The sequence below is a fragment of the Phacochoerus africanus genome, chromosome 15 (assembly GCF_016906955.1).
Source record: "Phacochoerus africanus isolate WHEZ1 chromosome 15, ROS_Pafr_v1, whole genome shotgun sequence".
NCBI classification, from domain to species: domain Eukaryota; kingdom Metazoa; phylum Chordata; class Mammalia; order Artiodactyla; family Suidae; genus Phacochoerus; species Phacochoerus africanus.
Genome location: NC_062558.1, coordinates 48,155,967 through 48,174,182, shown reverse-complemented (window position 1 = coordinate 48,174,182; position 18,216 = coordinate 48,155,967). Strand labels below are relative to the sequence as shown.

The 18,216-nt window shown below is 51.4% G+C and overlaps 2 protein-coding genes across 3 annotated transcripts in view; one reads left to right on the top strand and one right to left on the bottom strand.

Moving 5' to 3' along the window:
• Positions 1-495: 495 nt before the first annotated feature.
• Positions 496-9,695, top strand: PIK3IP1 (phosphoinositide-3-kinase interacting protein 1). Of its 2 annotated transcripts, none has more exons than XM_047762387.1 (6): positions 496-705; positions 1,641-1,757; positions 1,837-1,956; positions 2,797-2,997; positions 3,097-3,175; positions 9,384-9,695. In XM_047762387.1, the coding sequence occupies exons 1-6, from the start codon at positions 636-638 to the stop codon at positions 9,586-9,588; spliced, it is 792 nt and encodes a 263-aa protein (XP_047618343.1). In that variant the 5' UTR covers positions 496-635; the 3' UTR covers positions 9,589-9,695. The 2 variants fall into 2 exon arrangements, with proteins under 2 accessions (XP_047618343.1, XP_047618345.1); XM_047762389.1 differs by lacking the exon at positions 9,384-9,695 and adding an exon at positions 5,341-7,217.
• A 2,626-nt stretch (positions 9,696-12,321) lies between these two features.
• The window catches only part of LIMK2 (LIM domain kinase 2), a 55,607-nt gene continuing 49,712 nt past the window's right edge, over positions 12,322-18,216 (bottom strand). The window contains 3 exon segments of the mRNA XM_047762386.1: positions 12,322-14,002; positions 14,005-14,051; positions 17,107-17,264. Coding sequence (XP_047618342.1) covers positions 13,908-14,002; positions 14,005-14,051; positions 17,107-17,264 — 300 coding nt within the window. The 3' untranslated portion in view covers positions 12,322-13,907.

Genomic DNA, 18,216 nt, shown 5'->3' with positions numbered 1-18,216 from the left:
CTGACCCTGGCTCTTTAAAACAAAAAAAAAATCAGTGTTTATGAATATGTATAAATCTCAAAAGCCCTTTTTCTTTCTCAAGGGTAGGTATAAAGAGCTACTTCCACCTGGATGCCCTTATTTGTGCCCCTCTCCGTAGTCTTGAGTTCCTCCTGGTTGTGTAGCTGACATGTTCTCCTTAAGTGGTTACTGTAATTCCAAACCTCCTGCCCCCCAGTGAAGTGTCTTGACAAAACTATTCTTTCTGTACTCACACAAACGGAAACAGAAGAGATGAAAGGCCCTGGGGATGCAGCCGGTGCAGGTCTCAAGCTGAACCACTAAGCAACCTGAACTTTTTTGCCTCTTCACTTGGCTGAGTTCCTCTCTTGACTGAGGGTAGAGTGATGAGCCTGGTATAGGAAGCTTAGGACCCAGGGGGCGCCTTTCAGCCAGAAAGAAAAAGAAAAAAAAAATACCTCTCGCAGCAGCAAGCTAGCTGGGAAGCTCCCAGTTCTAAAGAGAGGCTGTTTACCAGAAGAGCATAACAAGGGCAGGTCTGACTGCAAGGCTGGGAACCAGAGGCAGAGCTGCCACCAAGGGGACCCTAGCTGGACCCTGGTTGGTCAGTCACCTGCAGGACGAAGGAAGTGAGGATGCTGTTGGCCTGCGTGCAAACAATCCTTGTCAGCAACATGCTCCTGGCAGAAGCCTATGGATCTGGAGGTAAGATTACAATCTTTTCCTTCTGCAGCAACTTAATGAAGCGGAAAGGGTAAAGCTCTCTATTTCCCAAGCAGGAAGGATGATGACAGGAAAGGGAGATTTTAGCAGGTTCTGGTTGTCCCATGAAAGCTTGTTTTGTTTTTTTTTTCCCTTTCTCCTTTCCCTGCCAGGAGCTTGCAGCTCCATCTTTGCCATTAAGAACAAAGGCAAATAGCTACTTTCCTTTTCCTTGCCTGTGGCTCATGACTGGATGGAACTTGAGCGTTCATCCCCCCTTACTCCTAAGTCCTGTTCTTTTCTGGGGCTTTGCAGTGTCACCAGAGCACAGGCACAGGTTCTCCTTCCCCGGCCCCTTCCTCGGCTCTCCCGCTGAGGGGAGTGGGAGTTTGGAGTCACATCCAGGCAGCGAAAAGGCAGGTTCCCTCCGTTTGAGGCTCTCTCTTGCGTTACTGAATCAAAGCTTTTGTAGAATTCTCTTGGGAGGGAGTGTTGGCCTGTGGCAGTGTGGCCATATCCGCAGAGAAGGGAACACCAGAGTTTATGTAACACAGAGTGACAACACAGGGATGAATTTCGGATCTGGTCGCCCACCGACCGTCTCCACAGAGGGACCTGAACCCAGGGCTCCCCCGCACCCTCCTCCAAAGTGGCCACAAGTTCCAGAGCAACAACCCTGTGCACCTGTGCAGTGTTTTCAGTCTTACAGATTTTTTTTTTTTTTTAAAGGAAAGAAATTAAGAAAGAAAAAAACTAACACTGAGCGCTGGGGGCAGGGCGCCGGCTGGGGGCTCTTCATGCCCTCTCCCTTCTCTTTCCGGCCTCACAGGGCCTCTGCGAGGCAGGCGGGGTTTTCCACCTGAGGGCAGGATCTCCCAGGGAGGGGTGGGCCCGCGCTCCCCTGACCAACTGTGTTCGGGGGCTCCTCTTCCTCACAGGCTGCTTCTGGGACAACGGCCACCTGTACCAGGCGGACCAGCTCTCCCCCTCGCCGGGCCTCCACTGCCTCAACTGGCTGGACGCACAGAGCGGCCTGGCATCTGACCCAGAGTCGGGTGAGTGCCCGCCCCGGGCGACAGGCGGGCGGCGGCCGCGTTCCGGCCCCGGCCCATGGCGTCTCCTCTCCTCTCTCAGGCCCGGGCAACCACAGCTACTGCCGGAACCCGGACCAGGATCCGCGCGGGCCCTGGTGCTACGTCAGCGGCGAGGCCGGAGCTCCCGAGAAACGGCTTTGCGAAGACCTGCGCTGCCCAGGTACCAGCCCGAAACCCAGCGCCCAAAAGGGCCGGGGAGCGGCCGCGGCGCACGTGCAGCAGCGGGACGCCGGCAGGCCCCGCCCCGCCCCGCGCCGCCCGATTGGCCAGGGCTGTCTCCAGGCCGCGGGGCCCACAGCCCATTGGCCGGCGCCGCCGCCCGGTATGAGCTCATCCTCAGCGAGTGTCTCGTAAACAACCAAGGGAGGGGAGGCCCCTCCCATCGGCCCAGCTCCAGGCTCCCTGCGCAGCCTAGGGGACCCTGGGAGAGTATTGTCCCGGGTCCCCTGTCCTTAGCGAACCTCGCGGCGTTTACCGACAGTTTTTTTGGAGCGTGTGCTGTGTGCTGGGCTCACAGCACCCCTCCACCTCACCCCCGGGAGGAAGAAGTCTGGGGGATCTGAGACTCAGAGAATTTCCTCGATTTGCCAAAGGTAGCGGCAGGATCCGGATTTCAACCCAAGTTTCTTAGACTCCGCAGTGCAGGCTTGTGGCTCCTGGGGCAGCAAGACAGTAGGGCTGAATGCGATATGTAAGCATATAACGTAGGGACTGCCGCAGAGCGTGGGCTCAACAGTGTGAGCTGCTCAGAGGAGTCATGGATTGTTTCCTTGTATAGAGGGGGGACCTGGAGAAGATGGCAAGGATATGAACACATGAAGACGGGGAGGCAGGAGATGCCCTTTCTCATAGCCTTCCCCTCACTTTTGCCTTGTCTCAGCTATGGTGCAGCCCTTAGGCCTGGTCTTCCCCGAGGCCTTGATTCTAAGGTGGGCCCCTTCATCTCTGCCTCAAATTCAGGCCACTCTATGATGAGAGCTCTTTCCCATTTTACCCCCAGAGACCAATTCCCAGGGCCTGCCAACCTTCACAACAGAAACTGAAGAGGCGTCTGAAGTGCCAGGAGGAGAGGAGGTGCAGGTGTTTGCCCCTGCCAACGCCCTGCCCGCCCGGAGCGAGGTGGCAGCTGTGCAGCCAGTGATTGGGATCAGCCAGCGGGTGCGGGTGAACTCCAAGGAGAAAAAGGACCTGGGAACCCTGGGTAGGATTGCTCACCCCTGTCCTTGTAGAATTCATGGAGAAATATTTGCTGATTTTTCTGGGGTGGAGCTAATGGGACCTTGTGTCCTGTCCTTGGCAGGCTCTGTGCTGGGCATTACCATGATGGTGATCATCATTGCCATTGGAGCTGGCATTGTCCTCGGTTACACCTACAAAAGGTCAGTAGCTTCTCTTCTGGGACCTATGAGAGGAGGAGAAGCAGGTACACAAAGTCAAATGAGACTTCTTTGTGGCATTCTTACCCACAAAGGAAGTTAGGTGTTGCAGGAGGAAAACCAGCTCAAGATGTAGAAGTTTGGTTCTACTCTTTACCAGGTGACCTTGGACAAACCCTTTTCTTTGGTGCCTTTCCTCACCCAAAAGCCCTGTGAGGTAGGGGTTCTTGTTGCCTGTTTTGCAGGTAAGCAGGCCTTCACCAGAAAGGTGATTTGCTCAAGGCCACACTGTCTGGGAGTGGCTGGATTCAGACTCAGCTCTTTTGATACCACATTCTCTGCTACCTAAGCCAATGTGCCTGGTGTGGAAGTGAGTGGTCCTACAGAAATCAGGCTGGGCTCTCATTGCAGGGACCCAGAAATTGAATTCTTTCTGTGAGTTATAAAATTCTGCTACTACAAAAGTTTTCTAGCCACAGCTTTTGCAGTTGAGGCTTGAATGTCCTGAGCCATAAGCAGTGGGATCTCCTCTAGGACAGGAGGAAGGAAGAGATTTAGAGGACGGGGAGCCTCTTTGCTACTCCTTACCACACATGAGAGAGCCAGAGAGGCTACCTGGGAAACTCACGCTGGGACAGCAGGAGGAGGAATGCTTATTTTGAGAGGTCCCCCGATATACCATGTAGAAAGGGCTCTCAAAGCCAATTATGGGTGCATGATGACAGGCCATGGTTGTGTTCATTTTTATAGCACTAGCTGACTCTGGGAGATCTTGGGAAGAACCAGTCTTGAGTATCTGTGATATTTCTTTTCTGGGAAGGCTTCCTATCAGGAAAGTGATGTGGTGGCCTGCATTTTCCAGTGGTGAGGACCACATTTGAGCCCACAGCTCCAGTGGGTCACCCAGCATTAAATAAACCTAAGGTGTCCTTAGAGTGATGTTGTCCACCTTCTCATTTTCCAGATGGAAAAGGAGAAGTATTGGGTAGGAATAATAATAACAATAGCAGCAGTAATGAACATTTACCAGAGGCCAGGCACTGCTTCAAATGATGTGCATGCTTTAACTCAGTTCACACAATATCCCCTTATGAGGTAAATGCTGTTATTATCCCCAGTTTTCAGATTAGGAAACAGAGGCAGGAGAAGATATGTACTTTGCTTGTGGTCACACACCTAGCATTTGGTGGAGCTAAGTCTTAGCTCTGCCACCAACTAGTGATGTGTGTGACTTTGGGCAAGTTGCCCGTTTCCTTCTCTAGGGCACTGTTGTAGCTGAGGCATGTGACTGTCTAACCCATAGTAAGTGGTCAGTACACTATAGCTGTTTTCCTTTTCTGTAAGATGTGGGTATTGTGCTAGCACCCTCCAGGTCTCTGATCTATGACTCAGGAAGCACAGGTTCAGAGAGGAGGAATATTGACCCAAGAAGGTCTCCTGACTCCCAGTGCAAAGTTGCTGCCCTCAGTGGGATGGTTGATGTGGCAGGTCCAGGGGCACCTGCTTGTTCATTTCAGGGTTAGAGGAAATGATGAGGAGGCCCTGGCTACAATGCATAATCAGCCCCAAACTGTGTTGGCCGAATTTAGCCCTTGAAACGTTTCCTCCTTCCTCAGCCACTAGATAGCAGTTGGCTCTCCTCCAATCTTGTGACAGTGTCCAGGCCTCCAGGTGCTTGAACTGACTGCTAAACATCCCTAATTTGGCTCAGTTTCTCATGCCCAATGAGGAAGCCAAGCCTTTTTCTCTTAGATTTGCTCCTTCAGCTGTCACTGGTCTGCTCTGATGTCTCGTATTTACTTTCCTGTAAACTCAGGGCGAGGCACCAAGTCACCAGACTCCCCGTCACTAACCACCGGACCACCCCTTTCCTCAGCAAAAGTGCTCTGAGCACAGACTGTACAACAGGAAACCACATGTGGGCTAGAGGCAAATTCTCAGCTCCTATCACTCCCCAAAGTCAGAGTGTCCTGGAAAGCACTGTTGAACACAGGTCTTGCCACTTGTCTGCACCTCAGTTTCTTGTCTGTTCATTGGGGCTGTGTCACCCCTCTGCACACACCCATACCCACCCCCAGATTATTTTAAGTATTACATGTAAACAGGAGAACACCAGTCAGGTTAAATAACCACTAATAGCAGCCAACTTTTATTGTAATTTTTCACAGTAAGTGAGGCCCCACTGAATGCCCTTCCCTGAGGATTACTCCCAAGCTTCATAACCACATCAAAAGGATCACTTTTACACCATTTTACAGCAAGGAGCTGAGACCTAGAGGAGTTAAATGCCATGTCTGAGCTACATGGCCAACAGAGTGTGTCTAAAGGTTGCTAGACTCTCCCAGAAGTCCAGTAATGCTCGGGAGCTTCCTGCCAGTTTGCTTTGGATTTGCAAAGGACAGTAGTAAAAACTTTCAAAAAGGTGGGTTTAGAAGTCAAAAGCACCAGGATCTAGTTCTGGAACTGCCACCAATTCTGGGTGTGACCCTGGACAAGGTCACATTTGCCTCCTCTGATTTCTCATGTGTAAAATAGTGTAGGGGCATGAGGTTAGCTGTGATCTTCCCAGCTCTGGTGTTTCCTAAATAGACAGTATTAACTACTGGCAGATCCAAGATCTGCCATTGGCTTGAATAAATGGTTGTCGAACCTCTCTGCATCTGCCCTCCCTTCTCTGAAACAGAGATCCTAATGGATGCTACATATTTGTTGTGAGGATGAAATTAGCATAGTTTGGGCATACTGTTGGTGTTGATAACCTTAAGTGCCTGGAGAAGCTGGTCCTGAGCAGCAGCGCAGCACAGCACTGCTTCTGATTGGGAAAAGAGCAGTGGCTCAGAGTTACACAATAATTTGATGAAACCCCTATTGCCTGAGGGAACTCTCCAGTGCCTTCTTCAGCCCTGTCATCCACACCTGCTCTCTCTGGCCAGCCCAGCTCCCAGTCCTGGCCCGGGAGCAGTCAGGGTTAGAATTATTGCAAGCAGTGAATCCAGCCAAAGGCCATGAAGCAAATGGCATGGCGCTTTCCCTGAGCCAGGAGAGGCAGGCAGGTACCTGCTTCCTCTCAGGGGAGGAAGGGCAGCAAGTGAGGGCGGGGTCTTTGTCCTGGTTGTCTAGGCAAGAAGTTTAGGTGGCCAGTTTGCAGCTCCCTGCCTCTGCCCTGCACTGCCTGTGCTGGCTCCGGAGGGAGCATTTATTTTCTGATAAAAAGGCAAGGGAAAAACTGTAAGTCAATACCACCCCACCCACTTAGGAGAGGAGCTGAGTCATAAGTCTTTTGTTCTTTCTTGGCTGTCAGACAACAGCCTGGCCGCCTTCCCTCCTTCCCTCTTCCCCCTCCAAGGTGGTGAGAAGGAGCTGAGCAGCCTGATGGTCAGCGTGGCAGGCCTGGTGGCCTCTCTCAGGCCTCAGAAGGAGGCAGGCAGCCACCAAATCTCTAAGACTCACAGGCACTATTAACAGGAAGTATATGGGGTTGGATGTTTTGAGATTTCTACATGGAAGAGACCTTCATCAAGATGAGTCCAGCACCTGCTTCCTTTATTTACTCTTGGCTGCTTTTCCAGCCCAGCTCTGCCTCATTAACTCGAATTGATTTCTCCCCCTGCGAAGACTTACGTAGGATGCAGCCTGATCATTATCAACAGCTCAGCTGACCACAGCTAGATGCTTGGTGAAGGAGGTGGCTGAGGAAAGCAGGGCTTTGGAGTCAGACTCCAAGGCCTCAGTTTCATCATCTATAAAATGTGGATATTTTCAGTATTGCAAAGTTGGGTGGAAATTAAACAAAGATGGTACGTGTGTAAAGTGCATGGCATCCAGTCCGTGCACAGGTAGCTCTTCTCATGCTGGATGCTGGGAAGGCCATTTCCTGGCACCTTAGGAAGTCCTAAGGAAGTATGAGTTTCCACTTAGATTTTGAAACTCACGCCTTAGCAGAAGACTCTGGCTTACTCTGCTTCTTTTGAAAATGGCCTTTTGGTCTGCTGGCTTGGGAGCTCTTTTAGTAAAATTAAACCCAGGCCTTCCAAGTTTCTCATTACATGAGCAGGTTTGAAGTATCCAGCTTTTTGTTTTCCTAGGGGATAAGTGTTTTCTTCCACATGGCAGCAGTTGGCACTAATGAGCAGAACCTGCAGGGAGAGTGAACCCTGGGCTGTGAGTGGGGATGTACTTGGTCCAGACAGCCCTGTCCCTATGGCTCCCCTCAGCCCCTCTGGGTGTTCTGCTGGGGGGGTTGGTGAGAAGGACAGGCAAAGAGCTGCAGGCTTGCACATTGAGAAACTGTCACCCAGTGTGACTCAGGGAAATGAGCTCACAGGTTCGCCTTCTGTGACCTTGCAGCGAGAAACAGGACGTCAGCAGAGCACATGTCATAGAGCACATGTCATATGTGTGGGATCTTTCAAAATGTTAGGAGCCCTGGAGGTTATCAAGTCCAACTCCCTGTTTTACAGGTGATGAAATTAAGGCCCAGAGAGGAGGGGAGTGACTGCGGTCACATAAAAAGTACTTACCTTGGCTGGTCAGTAGGAGGGTTTCCTTGGGAATCCAGATTAAGATAATGTCTCTTGGTGAGTCAAGTCATATTCAGGGCAAATCATAATAGCCTCCCTCCTTGAGTTTTACAGCAGCTCCACTCTTTTTGAAATGCTTTCACATTTGTTATTTGGAGGCAGATTTTACTCCCATTTTACAGATGAGGAAACCAAGGCTCCCCCAGGCCAAATGTCACACAGCCAAGGCAGAGCTGGTACATGTACAGAGAATTGGTTGATTTAAAGACAGTTCTGAGGTTCTTCCCCCTCCAGCCCTGCTGTTTTCTCAGTGTTCTTTCCTTTCTCTGGAGACTTTTGCCTTTGCATCTCACGTGATGACAGCTGTGTGATCTGTCTGATCTCATCCATCTCCCTGGGGAGGTCTAAAGCAGGCCTGTGTTGTTGCACCAAGTTCTATCAGCTGCTTGTTTCAAGGCCTCTTTGGGGTGGGCTCCTTCTGGGAAGATATTCCCTGATAGCTGAGCCCATGTGTCTAGTTTTTGTGTCAGATACTGACCTGGGTCCTGGGTGCCAAGGGCTGGTCCTGGTATGCAGCATGCTAGGCACTCACCCCAACCCGTGAGGGTGGCTAGATCTGGCGGGGAGGACTGGATATGTGCAGCCAGGAGACTGGGTGTGTGAGTCCCACCTCATCATTACTTAGGGGTGTCCCTGATCAGGTCAGAACTTCTCTGAGCATCAGCCAGAGTCCAGTAGACTTGGGTTTGAGCCTGCTATGTCATTGGGAGAGTTCAACTTCTCTGGGTTTATTTCCTCATCTGTAAAATGAATGATAAGGTCTAACTGTTAGGGTTCAGCTGAGAATCAAGTGAAATAATGCACATAAAGTCCTCCAGTGAGCACTTGACATGAGTGAAATGGGGCAACACCAAGGCCTGATTGGATCACTGAGCACCATGAGTATCGGGAAGCATGTGAAAACTCAGGGTCTGATGACATTGTCACATTCTTTCCCCTTGACCTGAGCAGCCCTGAGTCCTTTTTGCAGCTTCCTGCATGCCTTGGGGATGGTCCCTGTTTCTAGCCAGGGCTCACACCTTCCAGGACTTTAAGATGACCCCTCAGAACAGCATGGTCAGGTCAGTTTTCTGGACAAGATGAGGGCTGAGATCGTTCTCTGGCACCTTGGGCTAAAAAAGCAGAGCTCTCTGTTGCTTTAAGAGTCTCTTTTGGAGTTCCCATCATGGGGCAGCTGAAACAAATCCGACTAGGAACCATGAGGTTGCAGGTTCAATCCCTGGCCTCGATCAGTGGGTTAAGGATCTGGCATTGCCATGAACTGTGGTGTAGGTCACAGACGCAGCTTGGATCTGGTGTTGCGTGGCTGTGGTGTAGGCGGGTGGCTACAGCTCCGATTGGACCCCAAGCCTGGGAACCTCCATATGCTGCAGGTGCGGCCCTAAAAAAGACCAAAAAAAAAAGTTTCTTTCCTCAATGATATCTGTGAGGTTCATGGTATTGTCACCCCCATTTTATAGATGAAGAAGCAGAGACTAGAGGTGTAGGGGCTCTGTTGGTAGAAGAGAAATCTAGGACTCTAGCCACTGACTGACTGTGACCAAGGTCTGCCCCTGCCGGGCCTCATGATGCTACCCCCATGAGCAGAGCTGTGCAGGAGGCACAGCCTGAATGCTTCCTTCTCCTGCCAGGGGCAAGGACCTGAAAGAGCAGCACAAGCAGAAAGCGTGCGAGAGGGAGATGCAGCGAATCACCCTGCCCTTGTCTGCCTTCACCAACCCCACCTGTGAGATCGTGGATGAGAAGACTGTCGTGGTCCACACCAGCCAGACTCCAGTGGACCTTCAGGAGGGCAGTGCCCCCCTCATGGGCCAGGCGGGCACCCCAGGCGCCTGAGCTCCCTACGACGGGCAGGAGCCCATGCAGACACTGGTGCAGGACTGCCAACCCTCCTAGAGTTGGGAGGATCTACATTTTTTGTTGTGGTTAAAACCCCCCACTTTCTTTGGTTTGTTTTTGGGGAATCCTAAGACAAGCAGGTGGCACTGTGGGCTGAGGGTGAGGCTGGGGAGGTTTGCACCAGTGCTCTTTATGCATCCCTTGGAGCAGGATTTTGCCAGGGCATTGGAGATGACGGTGGCCCCCACAGCAGTGCTGCTGACAGGGTCTTCCTGTGGCCCCAAACCAAACCAGGGATGGACAGGGAGCTCCTTCCAGCTCCTCTGTGCTTTACTGTCCAAGATGGCCTCAGCCTCTCCCTCCCCATTTGTCCTCTGTGGGCTTGGGTGGCGCACACTGTTATTCATAGTTCAGGTCAAGTAGGTCGAGAGGCGGCATTTAAAGAATATATTTAGTTTTTTAAATATTTGGGATGCAATTCCCTACTGACCTGTGAGAAACGGAAATGAGGCTGTACGAAAGTCATAACTGTGGTTGAATATGGGATCTAGGCGGGGGCTGCTGGCAGTGATGTGCCTTGACTACCGTGGGCCGTGCTCTGGCCCAGGGACTCTTCCTGTTTCGAAAGGAAAGGAGGGGAAGACTCACACTGAACATTCCACTTAGGAAGAGGGGAGAGAAGGATCCACAGCTGCCTCAGGCCATAGGACCCAAGTGGACCCTGGGTGCCCCATATAGTCCCTCTTCAGGGTGGACAGTGACCTGTCTTCATTCTTCAGGTGTTAAGAGGACAGCCAGCTGACCTGCGGGGATGACACATGGGTGGGGCCTTGTGGACTGCTTCTCAGAGGTTAACTCTGACCCCACTGGGAGCTGGGTGATAGAGTGCTCATGGCTTGCCCTGCCCTGGTCCGAGCCTTCAGGTGACTCTGTGGCCTCTAGGCCAGAGCCTTCCCATGGGGCAGTAGATTGTAAAGCAATCATGGAACCATTGGAAAGAAGCTTAGGGTTCCTCAAGCCTTTGGGGTAGAGGGGCCAGAGGGAGAAGTGATGCTCAGGGTCACAGAGGAAGCTACTGGCAGGGCCCAGAGGAGAGTAACGTTCCTCTAGGTGCCTGCCCATTGTGCCTCAGCTCAGCAGGGCCTCCGAGCCTGGCTGCCATACTTGGAGGCCTCCGCAGTACTCCCTGCCCACAGCGCTTCCTTCTCAGAGCCCTTCCTCTGCCCTATGTGGAGGGGGTGGTAGGGCTCAGCCTCTTCGGCAGGCTATTCCTGGGAGTGATTTGCTGAGGGGACCTGGGCTTCAGGGGGGTCCCCTGGTGGTAGTGATGCAGAAAAGAATATTACTGATTTCTACTTTTCTATGAAAGCATTTCTCCATGTACATGTTTTATATACCTCGTCTGACACCTGCGTATAAAGTGCAGGAAACTGCTCTGCATTTGACTTATATAAATACATTTAAAGAAAAAAAAAAAAAGACTCCATACTGTCAAGTCTTTGTGGGGTACCAGGATACTCCTTCCAAAAGTTGGGAAGTTTTTGGTTACCTTGTTAACAGCAAGCTCTTGCTCTCTCTCCTTCGCCCTGGCCCTATACCTGGGAGGGGCAGTAGCAGAACAGTTGGTAACTGCAGCCTCCACGCTTGGTCGTCATCACCAGGAATCTTTCAGGTTGCAGGAAAGATGGGTGTGCGGCGTCCCAAAGGGTGGCTGATCACTGCAAGTCCTCTCCTCCTCAGTGTTCTTTCTGAGGTAGAGGTAGTTAAAATGAAATCCAGGCAGCCCTTGGCATGGTCTGGAGGTGAGGTGGTGGGTGGTGCTGCTGCAGCTGGAGGGGCAGGATGGGGGTGTAGAAGGGGTGGCTCCCTGGAGCAGCTCTGGGCCAAGATGCCTGCAGTCACAACTCCTGGGACCCCAGCAGAAGCTACAGGTGGGAGTTTGCTGGGCTTTTAGCAGAGATTTCACAAGTTCTCAGCCTCCTGGAATTACCCAGGGTGACCTCTGCCCACACCCAGACAATGTTCTATAGATCTTCAAGCAAGGAGCAGCCTAGAGTATCCATTTTCCCAGGAATCAGATCCTAGCCATGTAGGTGGACTCAGCTTTGGGAGAAATCACCTTTGGGTAAGTGGATGTATATTGTACCCAGGACCCACCAGCCAGATCACGTCATTGCCCAGCTGTTACCTCTCCCTGACAGGTCCATCTGCAGAAGCAAGAAGAAACAGGTCTTCTCTTGAGCACTTGCAGGGAAACACGACAGGTGGGGTGGCTTGCACGCATTTCTTCGCATTGTGAGGGTGGCCCAGCCCTGCAGGACCTCCTGGCTGTGGGTGTGCATGAATATTACAGGAGTGTACAGCCTTGAAGGAATGACTTGGCCAGGAGGTGGGAGTCAGATCTGCTGTGAGGCCTGCGCTTCCTCAGGTGGGATGTGCCTATTCTCCAGGCAGGCTGGTGTCTACATAAGGAGGGGGATCAGAACTAGGGAACACAGGAACTAAGGAACAGAGAGGCCAGCACACCCTCCACATGCATCTCCCTGAGCGAGGCATATGGAGTTCTGGGCCAGGGATGAGATCCAAGCTGCAGTGGTGACCTACACTGCAGCCGCAGCAATGCTGGATCCTTAACCCACTGTGCTGGCCCAGGGACTGAACCTGAGTACCAGGACTCCAGCCATTGTGCCACAGCGGGAACTCTTGCAGGTCACTTTATCACTCTCCGTATTGTCAGTTATGTTAACTGCTTAATTTATTTGGTCTGCTCAGTGGCCCAGCTTGGGTCCACCACTCCCACCCACGTTTGCTGGGGACACTGAGGCACAACTGGCCACACGATGCTGACCTCGCTGCTGCTGGGAGCCCAGGGCTCAATGCTACAGCAAGCTTGCACACTCTATACCTAAGTATGGTCTATACAGCAAGAAAACTGGCCAGAGATGACATTCTAATCCCACAACTCATCAGGCCTATGTACAGTATTTCACATATCACCCCAAAGATAAAACATAAACAACACGATCGTTTTAACAGCAACCGTTCTCCCGGATCACTCCCACCCACCTCCTCCCCCCACCCCAATACAACCACCACACACTGCAGTAATACCCCGAACCCATTCCTAACTTGTTAAATATGGTGCAAGGTCAAACTTAGGAGGCAGCAAATCTATTTGTGGTGAAGATCCCCCAGCTCTGGAAGTCAGGGTGGAGGGTGCCCCCAGGACTTTCTGGCACCTGCAGCTGTGGCTCAGCAGGCTGAGGACAGCAGCCCAGGAGCTGGGCCAGCCAACAAGGGAGGTAGAAGCCAAAGAGCCCAGCATGTGAGCTGTCTCCCCCAGCACCTCCACTCTGGGGCTCTACCACCACCTCTACCCCCCAAGGTGCTGCCTGGATGAGACATGGAGGGGTGAGCAGTGGTGTGGACAGGGCCAGGAGATTGCTGAGATTCCCACATCCACCCCAGATGAGCCACACTGTCCTCCCGAACCCGCAGAGCCAAATGTCTCAGGCACCTGGCTGGAGTGCCCACCAGGGTGTGACAAAAGCCAAGACACTAGGGCTTTCTAGAGGGCAGGGCCTCTTTCCTTCCTGCATGTGTGGCTGACTGCTTGCTTGGAGGCAGAAAAGATGTGCCTAGAAGTTCCCAGCCAGGCTCAGCATCATAGTCTGCTATGCCCCATGAGCCTGGGAGGCGACAGAAACCAGCCCTTCCCACAACTCCTGGCCAGATCCACCACACACTAACTGAGGGGCTCTCAGACCTCTGCCCTCAGCCTTGTCCCAGGGGAGGCGGGACGTGGCGTGGGAGGGGGTAGCACCACTGTTGCTTTACGTCTTTGCATTGCGCTCTCTCTCCTCCATGCTTCCACATGAGGTCCTCCTGCACCCAGCTGGACTGGAGGCCTCAGGGCCCATGCAGGTTCACCTGGGATCCTGCCCAGCAGGCCCAGGTTGCGCTGATTAGTGTAAGCAAGAGCTCCCTGAATCCACTGCTGGGGAGTTCCCGAGTGGTCATGAGTAACAGATTCCTCCTGGCACATGACCAGGCTTATTTTTTTCGTTTTTTTCTTCTTCACAGCTTTCAGGCGAGTGTTGGATTTACAGACGGTAACCAGGCCTCAGAACATGTGGAGATGTGTTTCCCTGGTGCTGGGCCCGCTCGCCTCCTAGGGAGGTAGTAGGATGGCTTGTTCTGCTTCTAAACAAGCTGCCAATCCACGAGACGCCCGGATGGCCCCGCCCACGGCAGGGCTGGGCGCAGAGGGGGCAGTGGTGGCTGTGGACGCCCCCCCGCAGGGGGCTCGGCCAGGGCTAGGGGGGCGAGTCCCGGATCAGGCCGTACTGCAGGCTCACAGTATGGTCTAGTTCCTCCAGCTCGGCTGGCAGCGGGATGCCCAACTCCCCAGGTACAGGGAGAGGGCCTCAAAGGAGTCCTCCAGTTTTGAGAATGCCGGTCTAGAAAGAAAAGGAGTGGAGACAGGTGAGATGTGGGCAGGGCAGTGGGATAGCATGGAAGGCACCCAGGCCTGTGGCTCAACCCTTTCCTAGTTTTGTGACCTTGGGCAACCCCTTAACTTTGTACCTCTGTAGGAATTAGGGGTAATAGAACTGCATGGGCTGCTGTAAAAATGGTGGATAATAACACTGGGAGAGGGCAAATCAGAAAGGAAAGTCTTGGAGAAAAAAAACAAACCACTCCCAGGTCTTGGAGAAAATGCAATCATCACAGGTGGGAGTGGACTAAGTGGCCCCTTAAGATCCTTTCTAGTCCTCAGACTATTTTCACATCACAGAGCTGCCTAGACTCAGCAGCTCTTCAGGAAGTAGAAGTGAATGCCTGGCTCCTAGTACCCTGAAACCTGGCACCTCAGGCTCACTCCCCTGCCTCCTCCTTGTTTTTGCTTAAACATCTTGTCACCTTTTCAGTGAAGCCTCCTCTGATCACCATATTTAAAGTTATAACTTGCACCCTAAACAGTCCTCTTTCCCCGGCTGAACTCCTCCTTCAACATGTTCAACAGTCTGTCGTATCTACAGTTTACCACTTCCCCTTGTTAGAACGTGAGTCCCCACAGGACAAGTGCCTTGGTTTTGTTCACTGCTGCATCCCAGTGCTTGTGAACATGCTCCTGGCACATGGTAGGCATGTGGCAGCACTGTTTGAATGAATTGACAGACCTTGATAATGACTGAGAAGGGATATTAGCCAACAGATTCTGTGGAGCTTCACATTTTCTCCTTATGCTCTTGCTCTAGCATTACTGAAGGATTTTCGGTCCTTTGGCCTACGAAGAAAAAAGGTACAGAGCCTCCCACCAGCAAATCCCAAGTCTAAAGTGGGCCTTTGGAAATCATTTAAAAAATATAGGATGTAAACCAACTGGTTATCTTGGGGGTTAGCACTGGGGAGAGTGTTGAGTAGCATGCTAGCTAGGAGATTTTAGAAAATGTATACTTCCTGTGCTATATATTTTGGTAAAGTTTTGCTTTTTTTTTTCTTTTTCTTTTTAGGGCTACACCTCTGGCATATGGAACTTCCCAGACCAGGGGTCGAATTGGAGCTACAGTTGCCAGCCTACACCACAGCCACAGCAACACAGGATCAGAGCCGCATCTGTGACCTATACCATAGCTCACGGCAGCACCAGATCCTTAATCCACTGAGTGAGGCCAGGGATTGAACCCGCATCCTCATGGATACTAGCTGTGTTCGTAACCCGCTTTGCCACCATAGGAACTCCCCAATTTTTTTTTCTTTTTTGGTTTTTAGGGCCACACTCACAGCATATGGAGGTTCCCAGGCTAGGGGTCAAATCAGAGCTACAGCTGCTGGCCTATACCCCAGCTCACGCCAACGCCGGATCCTTAACCTACTGGGCGAGGCCAGGGATCGAACCTGAAACCTCATGGTTCCTAGTCAGATTTGTTTCCGTTGCACCACAACAGGAACTCCCTGAATTTGTATTTTTTTAAAGAAAGAATTTTTGATAGCAGAAACACAAATATTTTAGTTTCCTAACGCACAAACTTGAACTTTGGTGATAATGAAGGCTACAACCTGAGAAGAATAAAGGGAATATTAGAAAGATTTCTCAGAGTTCGGAGTTCCCGTCGTGGCGCAGTGGTTAACGAATCTGACTAGGAACCATGAGGTTGCGGGTTTGGTCCCTGCCCTTGCTCAGTGGGTTAATGATCCGGCGTTGCCATGAGCGGTGGTGTAGGTTGCAGATGCGGCTCGGATCCCGCGTTGCTGTGGCTCTGGAGTAGGCCGGTGGCTACAGCTCCGATTCAACCCCTAGCCTGGGAACCTCCATATGCCTCGGGAGTGGCCCAAGAAATAGCAACAACAACAACAACAAAAAAAGACAAAAGACAAAAAAAAAAAAAAAAAAGAAAGATTTCTCAGAGTTCCAGATCTAACACTCAGATCTGACGTGGCTGTGGCTGTGGTGTAGGCCGGCAGCTGTAGCTCCGATTCAACCCCTAGCCTGGGAACCTCCATATGCCTCGGGAGTGGCCCAAGAAATAGCAACAACAACAACAACAAAAAAGACAAAAGACAAAAAAAAAAAAAAAAAAGAAAGATTTCTCAGAGTTCCAGATCTAACACTCAGATCTGACGTGGCTGTGGCTGTGGTGTAGGCCGGCAGCTGTAGCTCCGATTCCACCCCTAGCCTGGGAATCTCCTATGCCGTGGGTGTGGCCCTAAAAAGCAAAACAAAACAAAACAAAACAAAAGATTTCTCTAAAGGAAAAAATTGGCTAAATGCATACGGATGTTCACTGTAGTAATACCTATTGTAAGAAGAAACGGGAAACACCCAAACATTTACATTAGGTATATGTTCATACAGTTTCCTACCTGAATTTCATGTAGCCAACAAAAGCAATAATCTGGAAGATTGAGCAATAATGAAATGCAGAGCAAAATATAAAACTTTTCTCTATTTGAGGAGTTCCCCATTGTGGTGCAGCAGAAACAAATACGACTAGGAACCATGAGGTTGCCGGTTCCATCCCTGGCCTCGCTCAGTGGGTTAAGGATCTGGCGTTGCTATGGCTATGGTATAGGTGAGCAGCTGTAGCTCCCATTCGACCCCTAGCCTGGGAACCTCCATATGCCATGAGTGCAGCCCTTAAAAAAAAAAAAAAAAAAAAGCAAAAACCTTTTCTCTATTTGAGAGATTTTAACTATATAAAAAAAGTGTGTGTTTGGACATGGGAATATGGAAACATGAAGACACTTATTCTATTAGCACTGTATATGTTTGGGTGAATTTCCTTCTGTTAAAATTACTTTTAATGGCTATCTCTGGGCTACATCCAGGAAACTTACTACAATGCCCTTGTCTCCCTTCCCCTAAGTGGTCTGTCGGAGTGGTCAGGTGACCAGTAGCTATATCCTTGGGCTCAAGGCCCAGCCCTGTGCCTAGGAAGGGCTTATAGATGCTGAAGGCCAGGCTGAGCACCCCAGGATCGTGCAAGTTGGGGGAAAGGAGCAGATTCCAACCTGCTCTCGGGCTCCAGTTTGCAGCAGATGGCAGCCAGGGGGAAGAAGGCCGGGGGGCAGTCTGTGGGAACAAACTTCTCCCAGAAAAGCTTCACGTTGAGGCCGAAGTCCAGTGTTCGGGGCAGGCAATCAGGATCTGCATACACCTGCCCAATGATCTGCAGGTGAGAACAAGGGGGTCAGGAATGGATTATGGATGGTGCAGCCACAGACAAGGGGAAGGGACAGGACTGGAACAATTGTCAGAAGAGGGAGGTGGACTTCCCATAATGGCTCAGCAATAATGAACCCAACTAATATCCATGAGAATGCCTGTTTGATCTCTGGCCTGGGTTAAGGATCTGGCATTGCCGTGAGCCGAGGCACAGCTCGCAGATGTGGCTCGGATCCCGCATTGCTGTGGCTGTGACCAGCAGCTACAGCTCTGATTCGACCCCTCGCCTGGGAACTTCCATATGCCATGGGTGTGGCCCCCCCCCCAAAAAAAAGAAGGGCAAGGTAAAACCTGATGCTGGAAAGCTGCTCCCACCCCCATCTCTCCAAATCTTGCTAATGCAGACTTGTTGCAGACTTGTCTCTTGACTGAGAGCCTGGTTACTGAGGAGAGTGTGGAAGAGGCCTCACTGCAGCAGAAGCACAATGTTCCAAACTGGCATCTGAGGTGGGGGGGGGGCAGCTTCCACACACCCCACCCTGCCCTGCTGTGTCCCCTTCTGTCTGTGTTTCCTGCTAGAGTTCAGGCCCTGAGAAGTGAGGTGCTGGGTCTGATTCACATCTGAAACCCTTTGGTGCCAGCCCATTGCTTTGTAAGTAGTAGATGATCAACTGATCTGTTAGAGAAAATACTTTAAAAAACTTTCTTCATTATTCCAACTGCCCCTTGTCTCTTATACCCCTTACCGCTTTGTGGGAAGTACAGAAGCCTTTGATCACGTGTGCTCAATTGACTGAGTGCTTCAAGACATACTGAGCTAAGCTCCCGATGGCATGAATCTCTCCAGTGAGAGGGGCACCAGGCCCCTCTCAATGCCTAGTGCTGTGCCTGATGGGCTGGCACTTCTTGGAATGGCTAATTTTCCTTGTTGGGCTGAGGTTGGGGGCATCCCCAGG

Coding starts and splice junctions, on each gene's coding strand:
- PIK3IP1 (XM_047762387.1), top strand. CDS start 636: ATGCTGTTGGCCTGCGTGCAAACAATCCTTGTCAGCAACATGCTCCTG. Junction 1,957..2,796: donor CGAAGACCTGCGCTGCCCAG/GTACCAGCCCGA, acceptor TTTTACCCCCAG/AGACCAATTCCCAGGGCCTG. Junction 3,176..9,383: donor CTCGGTTACACCTACAAAAG/GTCAGTAGCTTC, acceptor TTCTCCTGCCAG/GGGCAAGGACCTGAAAGAGC.